Source organism: Hypanus sabinus, chromosome 2 (genome assembly GCF_030144855.1).
Source record: "Hypanus sabinus isolate sHypSab1 chromosome 2, sHypSab1.hap1, whole genome shotgun sequence".
NCBI lineage: Eukaryota > Metazoa > Chordata > Chondrichthyes > Myliobatiformes > Dasyatidae > Hypanus > Hypanus sabinus.
Window position 1 is genome coordinate 128,075,445 of NC_082707.1, and position 18,295 is coordinate 128,093,739.

General features: G+C 50.4%; 1 protein-coding gene across 1 annotated transcript in view; it reads left to right on the forward strand.

Annotated features, from left to right (window-relative positions):
• The window catches only part of LOC132405444 (deubiquitinase DESI2), a 295,857-nt gene that overhangs the window by 228,736 nt on the left and 48,826 nt on the right, over window positions 1-18,295 (forward strand). The window contains exon 4 of the mRNA XM_059990250.1: window positions 13,046-13,118. Within this exon, the coding sequence (XP_059846233.1) occupies window positions 13,046-13,118 (73 nt within the window). The remainder of the gene's footprint in view (window positions 1-13,045; window positions 13,119-18,295) is intronic.

Below are 18,295 nucleotides of genomic sequence, written 5' to 3' on the forward strand. Positions count from 1 at the left end.
CGGCGCTGGGTGGGTTAAACTCGCCTCGGCGCTGGACGGATTACACTCGCCTCACTGCTGGACGGGCCTCACTCACCTCTGCGCTGGGTGGGTTAAACTCGCCTCGGCGCTGGACGGATTACACTCGCCTCGGTGCTGATTGGGCTTCACTCGCCTCGGCGCTGGGTGGGTTACACTCGCCTCGGCGCTGGATGGGCTTCACCTGCCTCGGTGCTGGACGGGCTTCACCTGCCTCAGCGCTGGACGGATTACACTCGCCTCGGCGCTGATTGGGCTTCACTCGCCTCGGCGCTGGACGGGTTACACTCGCCTCGGCGCTGGACGGGTTAAACTCACCTCGGCGCTGGACAGATTACACTCACCTCGGCTCCCGGACGGGCTTCACTCGCCTCGGTGCTGATTGGGCTTCACCCGCCTCGGCGCTGGACGGGCTTCACTCGCCTCGGCTCCCGGACGGGCTTCACTCGCCTCGGCGCTGATTGGGCTTCACTCGCCTCGGCGCTGGGTGGGTTAAACTCGCCTCGGCGCTGGACGGATTACACTCGCCTCACTGCTGGACGGGCCTCACTCACCTCGGCGCTGGGTGGGTTAAACTCGCCTCGGCGCTGGACGGATTACACTCGCCTCGGTGCTGATTGGGCTTCACTCGCCTCGGCGCTGGACGGGTTACACTCGCCTCGGCGCTGATTGGGCTTCACTCGCCTCGGTGCTGGACGGGCTTCACCTGCCTCGGCGCTGGACGGATTACACTCGCCTCGGCGCTGATTGGGCTTCACTCGCCTCGGCGCTGGACGGGTTACACTCGCCTCGGCGCTGATTGGGCTTCACTCGCCTCGGCGCTGGGTGGGTTACACTCGCCTCGGCGCTGGATGGGCTTCACCTGCCTCGGCGCTGGACGGATTACGCTCGCCTCGGCGCTGGACAGGCTTCACCCGCCTCGGCGCTGGACGGATTACACTCGCCTCGGCGCTGGACAGGCTTCACCCGCCTCGGCGCTGGACGGGCTTCACTCACCTCGGCACTGGACGGGTTAAACTCGCCTCGGCGCTGGACAGGCTTCACCCCCCTCGGCGCTGGACGGGTTAAACTCGCCTCGGCGCTGGACAGATTACACTCACCTCGGCTCCCGGACGGGCTTCACTCGCCTCGGTGCTGATTGGGCTTCACCCGCCTCGGCGCTGGACGGGTTACACTCGCCTCGGCGCTGGACGGGCTTCACTCGCCTCGGTGCTGATTGGGCTTCACCCGCCTCGGCGCTGGACGGGTTACACTCGCCTCGGCGCTGGACGGGTTACACTCGCCTCGGCGCTGGACGGGTTACACTCGCCTCGGCGATGGACGGGTTACACTCGCCTCGGCGATGGACGGGTTACACTCGCCTCGGCGCTGGACGGGCTTCACTCGCCTCGGCGCTGGACGGGTTACACTCGCCTCGGCGCTGGACGGGCTTCACTCGCCTCGGCTCCCGGACGGGCTTCACTCGCCTCGGCACTGATTGGGCTTCACTCGCCTCGGCGCTGGGTGGGTTAAACTCGCCTCGGCGCTGGACGGATTACACTCGCCTCACTGCTGGACGGGCCTCACTCACCTCGGCGCTGGGTGGGTTAAACTCGCCTCGGCGCTGGACGGATTACACTCGCCTCGGTGCTGATTGGGCTTCACTCGCCTCGGCGCTGGGTGGGTTACACTCGCCTCGGCGCTGGATGGGCTTCACCTGCCTCGGTGCTGGACGGGCTTCACCTGCCTCAGCGCTGGACGGATTACACTCGCCTCGGCGCTGATTGGGCTTCACTCGCCTCGGCGCTGGACGGGTTACACTCGCCTCGGCGCTGGACGGGTTAAACTCACCTCGGCGCTGGACAGATTACACTCACCTCGGCTCCCGGACGGGCTTCACTCGCCTCGGTGCTGATTGGGCTTCACCCGCCTCGGCGCTGGACGGGCTTCACTCGCCTCGGCTCCCGGACGGGCTTCACTCGCCTCGGCGCTGATTGGGCTTCACTCGCCTCGGCGCTGGGTGGGTTAAACTCGCCTCGGCGCTGGACGGATTACACTCGCCTCACTGCTGGACGGGCCTCACTCACCTCGGCGCTGGGTGGGTTAAACTCGCCTCGGCGCTGGACGGATTACACTCGCCTCGGTGCTGATTGGGCTTCACTCGCCTCGGCGCTGGGTGGGTTACACTCACCTCGGCGCTGGATGGGCTTCACCTGCCTCGGTGCTGGACGGGCTTCACCTGCCTCGGCGCTGGACGGATTACACTCGCCTCGGCGCTGATTGGGCTTCACTTGCCTCGGCGCTGGACGGGTTACACTCGCCTCGGCGCTGGACGGGTTAAACTCGCCTCGGCGCTGGACAGATTACACTCACCTCGGCTCTCGGACGGGCTTCACTCGCCTCGGTGCTGATTGGGCTTCACCCGCCTCGGCGCTGGACGGGTTACACTCGCCTCGGCGCTGGACGGGCTTCACTCGCCTCGGCTCCCGGACGGGCTTCACTCGCCTCGGCGCTGGACGGGCTTCACTCGCCTCGGCTCCCGGACGGGCTTCACTCGCCTCGGCTCCCGGACGGGCTTCACTCGCCTCGGCTCCCGGACGGGCTTCACTCGCCTCGGCGCTGATTGGGCTTCACTCGCCTCGGCGCTGGGTGGGTTAAACTCGCCTCGGCGCTGGACGGATTACACTCGCCTCACTGCTGGACGGGCCTCACTCACCTCGGCGCTGGGTGGGTTAAACTCGCCTCGGCGCTGGACGGATTACACTCGCCTCGGTGCTGATTGGGCTTCACTCGCCTCGGCGCTGGACGGGTTACACTCGCCCCGGCGCTGATTGGGCTTCACTCGCCTCGGTGCTGGACGGGCTTCACCTGCCTCGGCGCTGGACGGATTACACTCGCCTCGGCGCTGATTGGGCTTCACTCGCCTCGGCGCTGGACGGGTTACACTCGCCTCGGCGCTGATTGGGCTTCACTCGCCTCGGCGCTGGGTGGGTTACACTCGCCTCGGCGCTGGATGGGCTTCACCTGCCTCGGCGCTGGACGGATTACACTCGCCTCGGCGCTGGACAGGCTTCACCCGCCTCGGCGCTGGACGGATTACACTCGCCTCGGCGCTGGACAGGCTTCACCCGCCTCGGCGCTGGACGGGCTTCACTCACCTCGGCACTGGACGGGTTAAACTCGCCTCGGCGCTGGACAGGCTTCACCCCCCTCGGCGCTGGACGGGCTTCACCCACCTCGGCACTGGACGGGTTAAACTCGCCTCGGCGCTGGACGGGCTTCACTCGCCTCGGCTCCCGGACGGGCTTCACTCACCTCGGCTCCCGGACGGGCTTCAGTCGCCTCGGCGCTGATTGGGCTTCACTTGCCTCGGCGCTGGATGGGTTACACTCGCCTCGGTGCTGGGTGGGTTAAACTCGCCTCGGTGCTGGACGGATTACACTCGCCTCGGTGCTGGGTGGGTTAAACTTGCCTCGGTGCTGGGTGGGTTAAAGTTGCCTCGGTGCTGGGTGGGTTAAACTCGCCTCGGTGCTGGACGGGCTTCACTCACCTCGGCACTGGACGGGTTAAACTCGCCTCGGCGCTGGACAGGCTTCACTCACCTCGGCACTGGATGGGTTAAACTCACCTCGGTGCTGGGTGGGTTAAACTCGCCTCGGTGCTGGACGGATTACACTCGCCTCGGTGCTGGGTGGGTTAAACTCGCCTCGGCTCCCGGACGGGCTTCACTCACCTCGGCTCCCGGACGGGCTTCACCCGCCTCGGCGCTGGACGGATTACACTTGCCTCGGCGCTGGACAGGCTTAACTTGCCTCGGCGCTGGACGGGCTTCACTCACCTCGGCTCCCGGACGGGCTTCACTCGCCTCGGCGCTGATTGGGCTTCACTCGCCTCGGCGCTGGACGGGCTTCACTCGCCTCGGCTCCCGGACGGGCTTCACTCGCCTCGGCGCTGATTGGGCTTCACTCGCCTCGGCGCTGGGTGGGTTAAACTCGCCTCGGCGCTGGACGGATTACACTCGCCTCACTGCTGGATGGGCCTCACTCACCTCGGCGCTGGGTGGGTTAAACTTGCCTCGGCGCTGGACGGGTTACACTCGCCTCGGCGCTGATTGGGCTTCACTCGCCTCGGTGCTGGACGGGCTTCACCTGCCTCGGCGCTGGACGGATTACACTCGCCTCGGCGCTGATTGGGCTTCACTCGCCTCGGCGCTGGACGGGTTACACTCGCCTCGGCGCTGATTGGGCTTCACTCGCCTCGGCGCTGGGTGGGTTACACTCGCCTCGGCGCTGGACGGATTACACTCGCCTCGGCGCTGGACAGGCTTCACCCGCCTCGGCGCTGGACGGATTACACTCGCCTCGGCGCTGGACAGGCTTCACCCGCCTCGGCGCTGGACGGATTACACTCGCCTCGGCGCTGGACAGGCTTCACCCGCCTCGGCGCTGGACGGATTACACTCGCCTCGGCGCTGGACAGGCTTCACCCGCCTCGGCGCTGGACGGGCTTCACTCACCTCGGCACTGGACGGGTTAAACTCGCCTCGGCGCTGGACAGGCTTCACCCCCCTCGGCGCTGGACGGGCTTCACCCACCTCGGCACTGGACGGGTTAAACTCGCCTCGGCGTTGGACGGGCTTCACTCGCCTCGGCTCCCGGACGGGCTTCAGTCGCCTCGGTGCTGATTGGGCTTCACTTGCCTCGGCGCTGGACGGGTTACACTCACCTCGGTGCTGGGTGGGTTAAACTCACCTCGGTGCTGGACGGATTACACTCGCCTCGGTGCTGGGTGGGTTAAACTTGCCTCGGTGCTGGGTGGGTTAAAGTTGCCTCGGTGCTGGGTGGGTTAAACTCGCCTCGGTGCTGGACGGGCTTCACTCACCTCGGCACTGGACGGGTTAAACTCGCCTCGGCGCTGGACAGGCTTCACCCGCCTCGGCGCTGGACGGGCTTCACTCACCTCGGCACTGGACGGGTTAAACTCGCCTCGGCGCTGGACGGGCTTCACTCGCCTCGGCTCCCGGACGGGCTTCAGTCGCCTCGGTGCTGATTGGGCTTCACTTGCCTCGGCGCTGGACGGGTTACACTCGCCTCGGTGCTGGGTGGGTTAAACTCGCCTCGGTGCTGGACGGATTACACTCGCCTCGGTGCTGGGTGGGTTAAACTCGCCTCGGTGCTGGGTGGGTTAAACTCACCTCGGTGCTGGGTGGGTTAAACTCGCCTCGGTGCTGGGTGGGTTAAACTCGCCTCGGCTCCCGGACGGGCTTCACTCACCTCGGCTCCCGGACGGGCTTCACCCGCTTCGGCGCTGGACGGATTACACTTGCCTCGGCGCTGGACAGGCTCAACTTGCCTCGGCGCTGGACGGGCTTCACTCGCCTCGGCTCCCGGACGAGTTACACTCGCCTCGGTGCTGGATGGGTTACACTCGCCTTGGCTCCCGGACGGGCTTCACTCGCCTCGGCGCTGATTGGGCTTCACTCGCCTCGGCTCCTGGATGGGTTACACTCGCCTCGGCTCCCGGACGGGTTACACTCGCCTCGGTGCTGGACGGATGACACTCACCTCGGCTCCCGGACGGGCTTCACTCGCCTCGGCGCTGATTGGGCTTCACTCGCCTCGGCTCCTGGATGGGTTACACTCGCCTTGGTGCTGGACGGATTACACTTGCCTCGGCTCTGGACGGATTACACTCGCCTCGGCACTGGGTGGGTTACACTCGCCTCGGCACTGGGTGGATTACACTCACCGCGGCGCTGGGTGGGTTAAACTCGCCTCGGCGCTGGGTGGGTTAAACTCGCCTCGACGCTGGGTGGGTTAAACTCGCCTCGGCGCTGGGTGGGTTAAACTCGCCTCGACGCTGGGTGGGTTACACTCGCCTCGGCACTGGGTGGATTACACTCACCTCGGCGCTGGGTGGGTTAAACTCGCCTCGGCGCTGGGTGGGTTAAACTCGCCTCGACGCTGGGTGGGTTAAACTCGCGTCGGCGCTGGGTGGGTTAAACTCGCCTCGACGCTGGGTGGGTTAAACTCGCCTCGGCGCTGGGTGGGTTAAACTCGCCTCGGCGCTGGGTGGGTTAAACGCCTCGGCACTGGGTGGGTTAAACGCCTCGGCGCTGGGTGGGTTAAACTCGCCTCGGTGCTGGGTGGGTTAAACTCGCCTCGGTGCTGGGTGGGTTAAACGCCTCGGTGCTGGGTGGGTTAAACGCCTCGGCGCTGGGTGGGTTAAACTCGCCTCGGTGCTGGGTGGGTTAAACTCGCCTCGGTGCTGGGTGGGCTCCGCAGCTGTGGACTCACTTTCAGGGACTCCGCAGTTCATGTTCCATGTGCCTTTGTTTAGATTTTTTCTACGACTTCAGCAGCTTGAAGCGCTGTTCAGTTCACTACACTGCGAGGTTTACCCGAGTCAGCACTGAACTGGCACTGCAGGTGTGGCAATCACCTCAGTCTCAGACTGACTGTGCGGCTGTGGCCTGCAGACATCAGGCTCCTGGACTAGTTTCATGCGCCTCAGCACTGAGCACTCACTACTGGGGATTCATGTTCTGTGTGTTATATGTTTACTTTTTTACTGTTTGCACTACCTGTTCTTTATTTTTGCACTTTGTGTGTTTGATGGTCTTTACTGTGTGGGTTTTTTTAAAATATGGATTCTGTTGTGTTTACATAGAACATAGAAATCTACAGCACATTACAGGCCCTTCGGCCCACAATGTTGTGTTGACCTTGTAACCTACTCTAGAAAATGCCTAGAATTTCCCGACTGCATAGCCCTCTATTTTTCTAAGCTCCAGGTTCCTATCTAAGAGTCTCTTAAAATACCCTATTGTATCCACCTCTACCACCGTCACTGGCAGTGCATTCCACACACCCACCACTCTGTGTGAAAAACTTGCCTCTGACATCCCCCCCGTACCTATTTCCAAACATCTTAAAACTATGCCCTCTCATGCTAGCCATTTCAGCCCTAGGAAAAAGCCTCTGGTTATCCACACAATCTATGCCTCCCATCATCTTATGCACTTCTATGTTTTGTGGCTGCCTACAAGGACAAATCTCAAGGTTGTATACAGTATACTTACTTTGATAATAGACGTACTTTGAACTTTGATTCAGCAAACGGAAGTGGGGTCATTGGCAAACTTGAATATGGCATTGGAGCTGTACTTGGCCTCACAGTCATAAGTATGAAGCGAGTAGGGCAGGGGGCTAAGCACGTAGCCTTGTGGTGTGCCTGTACTGATGGTGATTATGGAGATGTTGTTGGCGATCTGCACTGACTGGGGTCTGCAAGTGAGAAACGAGAATCCAGTTGCACAGGGAGGTACCCGTTGAGATAGCAGCCAAATTGGAGCGGATCCAAGTTGCTCCTCAGGCAGGAGTTGATATATTTCATCACCAACCTTTCAAAGCACTTCATCACAGTGTGTGTGAGTGCTACTGGATAATATTAATTGAGACAGGTTACCACGTTCTTCTTTAGCAAATACAAATACAGATACTTTATTGTCACCAAACAATTGATACTAGAGCGTACAATCATCACAGTGATATTCGTTTCTGTGCTTCGCGCTCCCTGAGGCTTTGGCATGTTTGAAGTCTGCTTGAAGCAGGTGGGAACTTCAGACTGTCAAAGCGAGAGATTAAAGGTATCAGTAACACCCCAGTTTATTGTAGCTCAGGTACATCATCTGGGCCAGATTTTTTCCAAGGGTTCACTTTCCTAAAGGATGCTGTTATGTCAGCCTCAGAGACTGAAATCACAGGTCGTCAGGAGCTGAAAGTTCAAAAGTTCAAAGTAAATCTATTATAAAAATATACGTATGTACTTTGAAATTCGTGTCTTGTGGGCACGCTCAGTAAATCCAAGAACCACAATAGAATCAATGAAAGATCACATCGAGCAGGATGGACAACAACAAAGGTGCAAAAAACAACCAACCAATACAAAAGAGCAAAAAAACCCCAATAAATATCAAGAACATGAGATGAAGAGTCCTTGAAAGTGAGTCCACAGGTTGTGGGAACAGTTGCTCCTCTACCTTCTTCCTAATGGCAGCAGCAAGGAGAGAGCATGATCTGGGTGGTGGAGGTCCCTGATGACGGATGCTGCTTTTCTGTGATAAAGCTCCATGTAGGTGTGCTCAGTGGTGGGGAGGGCTTTATCTGTAATGGACTGGGCCATATCCACTACCTTTTCTAGGATTTTCCATTCATGAATGGAGTCCATGAAGGTGCCTCCATGTTAATGTTGGTCAAAGTGAGCATAAAAGGCATTGAGCTCATTAGGAAGCAAAACTTTATTGTCACACATATCGCTTAGTTTTACCTTGAGGGAAGTGATAGCACTTAAGCACTGTCACAACAGTTGATCATCCTTCAGTGATTCAAGTTTGGTCCAGAATTGCCACTTCACACATGAAATGCCTTTCCTGAAGCCATAGCTGGCCCTCTTGTACTTTCCTTGGTCGCAATTGATCTAAGCCCTCAGCAAATTTGGGATCTCTTGGTTCATCCAGGGATTTTGGTTGGGGAAGACGCTGAATGATTTTGTGAAGACACACTTGTCCATGAATGATTTTATAATGTCCGTGAATGACTGTGGTGTATTTGTTCAGATCCTCTGATGAGTCATTGAACATGTCCCAGTCCATTGACTCAAAGCAATCCCATTGCCACACCTCGCCCTCTCATGACCATCTCTTTGTTTTTCTTACCTGTTGTGCCCTGTTCTTTAGCCTCTTCCTGTGTTCAGGTAAAAGGAGGTCAGCCTGATTATCAGATTTCCCAAAATGCAGTCAGGGATGGAATGGTAGGCATTCCTGATCATAGTCTGACAGTGGTCGAGTGTGTTGTGATCCTTTGTGCTGCATGTCATAGGTTGATGATAATCGGGCAGGAATTTCTTCAAGCAAGCCTAATTGAAGTCCTTAGCAATAATTTGAGGCATAAGGGTAGGCTGTTTCTTGGTTGCGAATTACAACACTTAATACTAGTGCTTGTTTAACATCTGCTTTTGGTGGTATGTAAAGTTGGCAGCCAGGATCATGGAAGAGAACTCTCTTGGTAAGTAAAAAAGGATGGCATTTAATCATTAGATGTTCTAGCTCAGGAGAGCAAGAATGCAACAAAACTGCTACATTTGAGCACCATGAAGTGTTATCATAAACACAAGATTCTACAGATGCTGGAATTCCAAAGCAACACAAAGTGCTGGAGGAACACAGCAGGTCAGGCAGCATCTATGGAAAGAAATAAACAGTCAATGTTTCAGGCCAATACCCCTTTTCAAGACTGGAAAGAAAGGGGGAAGAAGCCAGAATAAGAAGGTAGGAGAGGGAAAGGTATGCAAGTATGTGCTACCAAAGAGGTTACCACAATGTGTTCACTGATATTTTTACACTACACTAAGATGTACTCATACAGTGATATTTTACCCAATAATATCAAATAAAATGGAATGCCTCATCTTAAATAATTATCATAAAAGGAATATAGAGGTACTCAAGATATGGTTCCCAGATGTTTTTATGCATGGACCAATACCATTAAGCAAGGGGTCCATGGACCCAAGGTGTGGAACTTCTACTCTAGAAGATGCAGTGGAGATCTACAAGGATAGTATCAGAGGTTACTTTGGATCAGGAAAGAATGAACACACTGGGTCTCTTGAGAAAAGAAGGCTGAGGGCTGACCTAACAGTGGCTTTTAAAAACAATAACTTTTGATCGAGTGGATGGAGAGAGGTTATTTATCCAAAGCTCAGTGAGAATGTGGAACACCTGATCACAATATGTAATTGAGGTAAAAAGCATGGAAGGGATTAAGACAGGGTGTAAAAGAATGTGAGGGAGAAGAGAATAGAGGGTTACAGTGATAGATGTAGACAAGGAAAAGAGTGGAGGCTGGAGCGGAGCATGAATATCAGCTTGGACAAGTTGGTTCCTTTCAATTCTAAATATCCCTTATAACCATATAAACCATATAACAATTACAGCACAGAAACAGGCCATCTCAGCCCTTCTGGTCCGTGCCGAATGCTTACTCTCACCTAGTCCCACCGACCCGCAGTCAGCCCATAACCCTCCATTCCTTTCCTGTCCCTATACCTATCCAATTTTACTTTAAATGACAATACCAAACCTGCCTCTACCACTTCTACTGGAAGCTCGTTCCACACAGCTACCACTCTCTGAGTAAAGAAATTCCCCCTCGTATTACCCTTTTGCCCCCTAACTCTCAACTCATGTCCTCTTGTTTGAATCTCCCCTACTCTCAATGGAAAAAGCCTAAACATGTCAACTCTATCTATCCCCCTCATAATTTTAAATATCTCTATCAAGTCCCCCCTCAACCTTCTATGCCCCAAAGAATAAAGACCTAACTTGTTCAACCTTTCCATGTAACTTAGATGCTGAAACCCAGATAACATTCTAGTAAATCTTCTCTGTACTCTCTCTAATTTTGTTGACATCTTTCCTATAATTCGGTGACCAGAACTGTACACAATACTCCAAATTTGGCCTCACCAATTCCTTGTACAATTTTAACATTACATCCCAACTCCTATAGTCAATGCTCTGATTTATAAAGGCGGATGTCAATTGCTAATTTCTTGTTTGTTAGGATGTTTTTCATTTCTGTAAATGCTTTTCTTGCCATCGCTATTCTTGCTTTTATGTCTGTTTCACATTTGCCATCAGATGTTACCCATGATCCAAGGTACTTGAAGTTGTGAACTTGTTTCAGGATTTCATTTCCCAATACGATCCTACAGGTTGGGATCTCAGGTTTCTTTGATAGTACCATTACTTCGGTTTTCTTTTTGTTTAAGGTTAGGCCGAGTCTTTCGCTCTCTGCGTTGATGGTAGATACTAGTTTCTGTAAATTTACTCACTGTTTGCTATCGGTACCGTATCATTTGCTTAGCGGAGGTTGTTGATGTCATATCCTCCTATACTTATTCCAGGTCGGCCTTGTATGGTTGTCATGATGTTTTCACTGTACAGGGAGAACAGGTCTGGTGATAGAACAGAACCCTGTCTGACTACTCACTCTACTGGCTGATATTCACCAATCTCGTTGTCTATCTGTATGGCTGCACTTTGTTGCTAGTAGAGATTCCTGATTATTCTTAGATCTTTTCTGTCAATATTAATATCTTTAATACTGACTTGGCGTTTCACTGTGTCAAAGGCTTTTGTCTAGTCAATGAAACAGAAGTATAGATCTTGTTGTACTTCGACTGACCTTTCATATTCCTCAGAATATGAGTTGCTTTTGATGTTCCCTTGCCTCTGACAAAGCTGCGCTATTCTTCACTGGTCCCTGGTTTAATATTGCTTCTTACTCTGAGCATGATGATTCTAAATAGAATTTTTTGTGAGGTGGCTCATCAAACTAATTGTTCTGTGTTGTCCACACTTTGTTGCACCTAGTTTCCTTGGCAGTGCAATGAATACTGTCTTTAAAAGATCTTCTGGTACTTTGCCACTGTTGGATATTCTATTCAATAAGATTGTTAATTACTCTACACCAAAATCTTCTAGCACTTCATACAGTTCAACCGGAAAGTTATCTGATCCTGATGATTTCCCCTTTCGCATTTTCTTCATAACATGTTCCACTTCTTCTTTCAGTATTGCTGGGCACTCATTGTTATCAAAGTTGTCCTCTCGGTCTTTGTCATCATGTAGGTCTTGGATGTACTCTGACCATCTTTACATTATTTTTCATTTTTCCATAATTGTAAACCTGTCTTTTGCTTTTATACATCCTGTTGTTGCCCCACTTTTCTTCCGGTTTGTGACCTCTTTGATCTCGTTGTGCATACGTTTGCTGTTGTTGGTCTTCTGCAATTTTTCTATTAACTCACATTTGTCCTTAAGCCACTTTTCTTTTGCCTCCTTGCACTTGGTTGTTATCTGCGCATGCAAGGATACGTAGGCTTCTTAGTTTTCCTTACATTTTCTTCGCTGTTCCATAAAATTAAGAATTTCTTCTGTCATCCATTTCTTTTTAGTTTTCTGTTGTTTGGAAGTCACCTCTTGTGCTGCTTGTGTTCTGCTGTCTCTGAGGCTTTCCCATTGCTGTTCTATAATAGTGATGTTTTGTAGAGCCTCAAATTTGTTCTTCACTGTTATTTGGAATTTTTTTTTGATGTCACTGTTTTTTCTCAAAAGTCCCAAATTCACCTTTGGCTCTACTCTTGGTCTTCTAAGCTTTCTGAGTCTCAGGTACATCACGCTGATTATTGGTACGTGATCACTGTAGCAATCTGCATCCGGGTATCTTTTGCATGATTTTAGAGCATTTCTAGATCTTCTCCTTATAAGCACGTAATCAGTCTGGTTTCTGGTGTTATCCTCTGGGCTCTTCCATGTCCATAGTTTTCTCGAGTGTTGTTTGAAGACGGTATTGCCACTTTTATAATCTCTTTCTGTGACCCATGTAGTTAGTCGTTCAGCTCTCTCATTTCTCTCACCTAGGCCATAATGCCCAATATTGTCCTCATCCCTGGTCTTGCCTACTTTTCCGTTGCAGTCACCTTGAAGAATGGTATTTTCTGAGCTTTTACATTGTCTTAATGCTGTTTCTAGTTCTTCATAAAATTGTTTAATGTTTTCTTCAGTGCTGTCTGCTGTTGGGGCATAAACCTGAACAATGTAAACATCAAAAGGTTTTGCATGTAGTTTCACAAGTAACATTCAATCTAATATTGTCCAATAGCCTTTTATTGATTTTGTGTGTTCTTCATCTAACATAATTCCAACACCTTTTTCATGTATTTCTCCTCCTGAATAAATGACGGTATATCCCTCTGAGCTTGTTTTACCAGCTCCTTTCCATCTCAACTTGCACATTCCCAAGGTGTTGATTTTTAATCTTTCCATTTCCTGTTTGATGCTGTCTAGTTTACCAGGTTGGTTAAGGGTCCTTACATTCCAGGTTGCTAGTCTGATCTTCTTTCCTTTTAATCTGCATCTAGACACTGCAAAGCCAGAACTTGTGACCATCTTATTAATACACTGTTTGTGTTTCTTTTGCAGTATTGGATTAATGAGTACACATCCACACTCGGAATAGGAGTTTTTCATTCTGGTATTGAGCTATACGGAAGAGGTAAGCACTGAGAGGTTGTACTGCACACCGAGTATACTGTACCTCCACCTCATTTCTTCACACCAGTCTCAGCATGAATGGTCGTAGACCTCAGACAGATCATAAACATCAGAAAATCATCTTTGTCAGTATTAGCATTTACATTCATTTTTCTCACGATCTTTTTCTCACGATATTTATGCTGAAAAGAAGTCTAAAATGTAATGATTTTGCTGATTTTTTTTGTGCAAAATTCATAGGGTTACTCTATGAAACTAGTAGCTGCTTTGGGAAATTGGAGAGGGACTGGCAATGTGGGAAACAGAGAAATCCCACTTGGTTCATCATCCAAAAATATGTATCATCTGAGGTTATGGATGCATTCTGCCATAATGTTAACAATGAGCACAATCCCTTTACAAGTTGGTGTTTAGTTTACGGTTCATATCCTTGAAGAGGACACAGTCTACATATCCCTGGCACTGATAAATCTCAGATGTTTAATGCTGATAAGAGGGCATACAGGAGCGAGATATACCAGCTAGTTGAGTGGTGATGCAGCAACAACCCTTGCACTTAATGTCAGAAAAACTAAAGAGTTGATTGTGGACTTTGGAAAGGGGAAGACAAGGGCACTCACACCAGTCCTCATAGAGGATTCAGAAGGAGAAATTTCAAGTTCCTGGGTGTCAATATCTCTGAGGTCCTAACCTGGTCCCAACATATCGATGCAGCTATAAAGAAGACAAGACAATGGCTATATTTCATTAGGAGTTTGAGGAGATTTGGTATGTCACCTAAAAACTCGCTTATTTCTATAGATGTAAGACCAAAAGACCATAAGGTATAGGAGCAGAAGTAGGCCATTTGGCCCATTAAGTCTGCTCTGCCAAAAATCATGGACTGATCCAATTCTTTCAGTCATCCCACTCCCCTGCCTTCTCCCCATACCCTTTAATGTCCTGGCTAATCAAGAACCTATCTATCTCTGCCTTAAATGCACCCAATGACTTGGCCTCCACAGCTACTCGTGGCAACAAATTCCACAGATTTACCAACCTCTGACTAAAGTAATTTCTCCGCATCTCTGTTCTATATGTGCATCCTTCAATCCTGAAGTCGTGCCCTCTTGTCCTAGATCCCCTACCATGGGAAATAACTTTGCCATATCCAATCTGTTCAAGCTTTTTAACATTTGGAATGTATCTTTGAGATCCCCCACTCATTCTGCTGAACTCCAGGGAATACAGCCCAAGAGCTGCCAGACGTTCCTCATACGGTAACCCTTTCATTCCTGGAATCATTCTCGTGAATCTTCTCTGAACCCTCTCCAATGTCAGTATATCCTTTCTAAAATAAGAAACCCAGAACTACACACAATACTCTGTGTGGTCTCATGTGTGTCTTATAGAGCCTCATCATTATATCCCTGCTCTTATATTCTATAACTCTAGAAATAAATGCCAACTTTGCATTTGCCTTCTTCACCACCAACTCAACCTGGAGGTTAACCTTTAGGGTATCCTGCACAAGGACACCCAAGTCCCTTTGCATCTCTGCATTTTGAATTCTCTCCCCATCTAAGTAATAGTCTGTCCATTTATTTCTTTCACCAACGTGCATGACCATATACTTTCTAACATTGTATTTCATTTGCCATTTCTTTGCCCATTCCCCTAAACTTTCTAAGTCTCTCTGCAGGCTCTCTGTTTCCTCAACACTACCCACTCCTCCACCTTTCTTTCTATCATCGGCAAATTTAGCCACGAGTCCATTAATTCCATAGTCCAAAATCATTAACATACATCGTAAAAAGCAGCGGTCCCAACACCGATCCCTGTGGAACTCCACTGGTAACCGGCAGCCAGCCAAAATAGGATCCCTGTATTCCCACTTTCTGTTTTCTGCTGATTAGTCAATGCTCCACCCATAGTTATAACTCCCCAGTAATTCCATGGGATCTTAACTTGCTAAGCATCCTCTTGTATGGCACCTTGTCAAAGGCCTTCTGAAAATCCAAGTACACTTCATCGACTGCATCTCCTTTGTCTACCCTGCTAGTAATTTCCTCAAAAAATTGCAGAAAGTTAGTCAGGCAGGATTTTCCTTTCAGGAAACCATGCTGGCTTTGGCCTATCTTGTCATCTACCTCCAAGTACTCCTTAATCTCATCCCTAACAATGGATTCCAGCAACTTCCCAACCACTGATGTCAGGCTAACAGGTCTATAGTTTCCTTTCTGCTGCCTCCCACCCTTCTTACATAGCGGAGTAACATTTGCAATGTTCCAGTCATCCGATACAATGCCAGAATCTATCAATTCTTGAAAGATCATTGTTAATGCCTCTGCAATCTCTCTGATTACTTCCTTCAGAACCCGAGGGTGCATTCCATCAGGTCCAGGAGATTTATCCACCCTCAGACCATTAAGCTGCCATGGTCCCGATCATTAATTCCCTATCTTGCTCCTAATTTACTTTGATTATGCCTTGATTCTGACCATTTAATTTCCCATTTACTGGAACTGCAGTATAAGAATCCCGGCATCACACCACTAGTTGCCGGTTCATTGGTCTATTACCATGTGATAACTTTGTTTCCTGACCACTTAGAACCATTAGTTCTAAGTTCAGCTCCAGTTTTAAGATATTCCATGAAAACCCCGTCTCCGTGTCAAGACTCCATATCAGAGCTCCGTGTCAAGATTCCTCCTGTTTGCTAGTCAACGTTTACGTCTGCGCCAGCATCCCCAACTCAATCTCTGTGCCTGTACATGGGTTCTCCTCAGTCGCTCTGTGCAATGTAAGCTTCCTGAGCACCTTCTCAGTCATAATTTTCATTGCACATACTTCACCTCCCTGACACTCTTGAATGTCCAGTATACTGCAGATGTCTTCCACTGTGAAGACTGATGCAAAATACCCCTTCACTTCCTCTGCCATCTCTGCATCTCTCAATACAATATCTCCAGCATCATTTTCTACTGGTCCTATATCTAACTCAACTCTCTTTCACCCTTTTTTATGCAGTACTTAAAAAATCTTTTCGTATCTTCTTTGATATTAGTCACCAGCTTCCTTTCATAATTGATCTTTTCCTTTCTAATGACCTTCTTAGTTTCCTTCTGCAAGTTTTTAAAAGCTTCCCTATCTTCCCACTAGCTCTGGATTCCTTGTATGCCCTCTCTTTTGCTTTTACTTTGGCTCTGACTTCACTTGTCAGCCATGGTAGTGTCCTTCTTCCATTTGAAAATTTCTTTTTATTTGGAATATATCTGTTTTTGCACTTCCCTCATTTTTTGCAGAAACTCCAGCCATTGCTGCTCTGCTATCCTTCCTGCTAGTCTCCCTTTCCAGTCAACCTTGGCTAGTTCTCCTCTCATGCCATTGTAATTTTCTTTATTCCACTGAAGTACCAACACATTGGAATTTAGTATCTTCTTCTCAAACTTCAAAACAAACTCGATCATAATGTGATCACTGTTCCCTAAGGGTTCCTTAACGTTAAGCTCTCTTATCACCTCCGGATCATTGCACAACACCCAATCCAGCACAGCTGATCCCCTAGTGGGCTCAATAACAAGCTGTTCTAAAAAGCCACCCCTTAGACATTCTACAAAATCTCTCTCTTGAGGTCCAGTACTGGCTCGGTTTTCCCAATCCACTTTCATGTTAAAATTCCCAACTATCATTATGACATTGTCTTTCTGAAACACCTTTTCTATCTCCTGCTGTGATTTGTAATCCACATCCCAACTGCTGTTTGAAGGCCTGTATACAACTGCCATTAGGGTCCTTTCTTAAAACAACCCATAGAGACTCTGCACCTTCCGATCCTATGACATCCCTTTCTAATGATTTAATATCATTTCTTAAACACAGAGCCACACCGCCCCCTCTGCCTACTAACCTACCTTTCCGATACACCGTATATCCTTGGATGTTCAGCTCTCAATGGCAGCCATCCTTTAGCCAGGTTTCAGAGATGGCCACAACGTCATATTGGCCAACCTGTAGCTGAATTTCAAGATCATCCATTTTATTTCTTATCCTACATGCATTCAAATTTAATATTTTCAGTCCAGTATTTGTTGCTTTCTGTTTTAACTGCACCATGCCTCTATTGCCCTGTAACTCACCCCACTGGCTGAGGTTATGCTTCACCTCCTGTCTGTCCTTCCTATCCTCTCTGTCGCACACTATCTTTGATTTATTTCTGTTTTCCACTTCCTCAGTCCTATCACTCTGATTCCCATCCCCCTGCCAAATTAGTTTAAACCCTCCCTGACAGCTCTATTAAATGTGCCTGCTAGGATATGAGACCCCTTTGGGTTCAGTGTAACCCGTCCTTTTTGTATAGGTCGTACCTCCCTCAGGAGAGGCCCCAGTGATCCAGGAACCCGAAGCCCTGCCCCCTACTCCAGTCTCTCAGCCACACATTAATATGCCTGATCATGCTATTCTTGCACTCACTAGCACATGGCACAGGCAGCAATCCTGAGATTACTACCCTAGAGGTCCTGCTTTTCAGCTTCCTACCTAACTCGCTGAATACTCCCTTTAGGACCTCCTCCATTTTTCTACATAAGTCATTGGTACCAAGACTTCTGGCTGTTCACCCTCTCCCTTCAGAATACTCTGCACCAGATCCGAGACATCCCATACCCTGGCACCAGGGAGGCAACACACAGTGTGGCTATCTCTCTTAGGCTGACAGAACCTCCTGTCTGTTCCCCTCACTATGGAATCCCATATGACTCCACATTCCTCATCTTCTTCTCTCCCTTCTGCACCACAGAAGCAGGCTCAGTGCCAGAGAACAGATCGTCGTGGTTGTCCTCTGTCAGGTCACCCCCCTCAACAGCATCCAAAATGAGATAATGATTACTGAGGGAGATGGCCACAGGGGTGCTCTCCACTATCTGAGCTCTTCCCTTCGCTTCCCTGACAGTCACCCACATATCTAACTCCTGCAGCCTCGGGGTGACTAACTCCCTGTAGCTCCTGCTGGCTTTCCTTAATAAGCTGCAGGTCATCAAGCCGCATCTCAGGTCTCTCAGGAGCTGCATCTCAGTGCACCTGGCATAGATGTGGCCTTCCAGGAGACTGGAAGATTCCCAGGGTTCCCACATCTGACACCCAGAGCAAAGTACTAACCCTACAGACATGGTCTCTATTCCTCCAAAAAAAAGCAAGGAG